Here is a 2,173-nt window from a genome sequence, read left to right as displayed (position 1 = left end):
GTCGTCACCTGCCCCCATCGCACCTCAAGCGCCCCCGTCACCCCCATCGTCGTGCAAGACGTCTTGCGCGCACAGCTCGCACCCGGTCGCGGTGCGATGCACTTGGGACGGATGCCACGGCTGCTCAGAATGCATCTCAAACGTCACCGTCACGTGGCCACCGCCTCGGCCGCTCAGGCTCGCACCCTCCAGGAGCTTCAAGCAGCGCGAGGGCGCGTTGAGTCTACTAGTGGGGACCGAGGCAAACTGCGGCGCGGTTGTCGGCACGCTCAATGCGTGGCTGGCGGAGGCGGGCGCCGACACCACCGGCTTCGCCTGCGGAGAGACGCTGGCAATCCAAGGTGAGCGTTACTACTCTGGCTGGGGCGTCGGCCGTCTGATCACCAGCAACGACTGTGAGGACGACGTCGCCGACGCCAACGGCGTGCTCCCGCTCCGACTGGCGTGCTCCGACGCGTGCCCCGACTGCGAGTACAGGTACACGTATGACTGTGGAGAGCCCTCCTGCTTGGGCGGCCCGCCTTGGTCGGCCAGGAGGGTGGACTATGTGACGGTGAGTGGAGCACCGGACGTTGCCGCGCTGAACGAGCTCTTGTTTCCGCCTCCACCTCCGACCCACTACTCCCTCGGCGTCGCTGGACGGAGCTGCCCCCACGGGACGGCCGTTCTGGACAGCTGGACAGCTGGACAGGCTGACTGCGAGTCTATCGCGGTAGCCCTCGGCTATAACTACGAGGGGGTGCAATTTTGGCACGAAGGGTATCCAGGCCCCCACGGCAGCAGCTCCTTCACGTCATCGGCAAGCAGCCCTGGCTGCCACTACTTCAAGCACGCCGACGGACACGGCTCGGTCTTTTTCAACTTTTGGGCGTCCGAGGTGCCTGATCGTCCACCGTCGGTGGAGAGCACGGCGGGGCCCATTTGCCACTGGCTCTGACCGAACACGCGCCAACACGAAACGCACAACGAACCGCACTGATCGTCCGGTTCACTCATCGAGCGCGAGCCGCAACCCGCGCGCGTCCACAGCCTCGAGCAACACAAACACTGTCGTGCGGGAGATTTTTGCCGTGTTGAACGAATGGTCGTACTTAGCAACGAACGAATGGTCGTACTTAGCACCTAAAGAGCGCTCTAAGACATTGCACATTAGACGTGGTTTTCACATGATTCCCCGGCGTGCCAAAAAAGCAAGGAGACGTCAAGCGACCGGAGACATGCGCTGAGCCTCAGCCCTTGGCCACAGGCGCCTGCTCCGTGCTGGGCAGCGGCGCGTCCGACGCCTTGACGAAGCGCACAGAAACGGAATTGACGCAATGCCTCTCGTTGGTCTGCGTGAAGCGCTCGCCTTCAAAGAAACTAGAGGCAGTGCGCGGCCGAGCCGCCGAGTAGCCGAGGTGGCCGGGGCGGCGTTCGCCTTCAAAGACGTGGCCGAGGTGGCCGCCGCAGCTGCTGCACATGATCTCCACGCGCCGCATACCAAACGAGCTGTCCACTTCGGTCCGGACGGCGCCTTTGTAGCACCGGTCGAAGGCCGGCCAGCCGCACCTGCGCCGTGCGGGGAGCGTGAGAGGGCTGTCAACCCAAATCTGGCATACACCCACGCAGCGCCGCCACCGCCACAGCACGCCACTTCGCCGGCGGCCACCGCCACAGCGCGCCACTCGCCGGCCGCCACACGCCCGCACGCGACAGCCGCCGCAACCACTCGGATAGTGCGCCCGCTCTGTGGCTCACCCGGACTTGAACTTGCTCTCAGCACTGTAGAGCGGAAGACCGCAGCCGCGGCAAACAAAGTGGCCGGCCTTGGGGTAGAACTTATCGTACTCCCCTGTGCCTGCGCGCTCTGTGCCCTTTTCGCGAAGTACATTGTATTCCTGTGCGTTAAGTTGCTTCTTCCACTCAGCCTCGCTCTTCGCCATCGCTCCGGTGTAGGCGCTGGGTGCAGAGGTGGTACGTCCGTCCCGGAAACTTCAGTTACCCGGAATTGACCCCATCCAAAAAAATCTGGAACAGCGCTCCGCCGGCGCCGCCACAGCTTGCCGAGCGCCGGCCACAGGCCTGCCTGCAGCCCAGCCACCCGCCGCGGCGGCAGCTAGTCGGTTCGGCCTTGACTCGCGCGCGCCTTGGCTTGTGCAGGTGATGCCCAGAGCAGCAGAGACGACGCCGGCAG

The 2,173-nt window shown here is 64.6% G+C and overlaps 1 protein-coding gene across 1 annotated transcript; it reads right to left on the bottom strand.

Moving 5' to 3' along the window:
- Nucleotides 1–1,229: 1,229 nt before the first annotated feature.
- On the bottom strand, nt 1,230–1,922 carry EMIHUDRAFT_253275 (hypothetical protein; the record flags this gene model as incomplete). Its single annotated transcript, XM_005785118.1, has 2 exons — nt 1,230–1,548; nt 1,738–1,922. 2 exons carry the CDS (start codon nt 1,920–1,922, stop codon nt 1,230–1,232), a joined length of 504 nt encoding a protein of 167 aa, XP_005785175.1.
- Between the last annotated feature and the right edge of the window lie 251 nt (nt 1,923–2,173).

The sequence above is a fragment of the Emiliania huxleyi genome, assembly GCF_000372725.1.
Source record: "Emiliania huxleyi CCMP1516 chromosome Unknown EMIHUscaffold_1635, whole genome shotgun sequence".
Taxonomy (NCBI): domain Eukaryota; phylum Haptophyta; order Isochrysidales; family Noelaerhabdaceae; genus Emiliania; species Emiliania huxleyi.
This window is presented reverse-complemented; position numbering and strand designations above follow the sequence as displayed.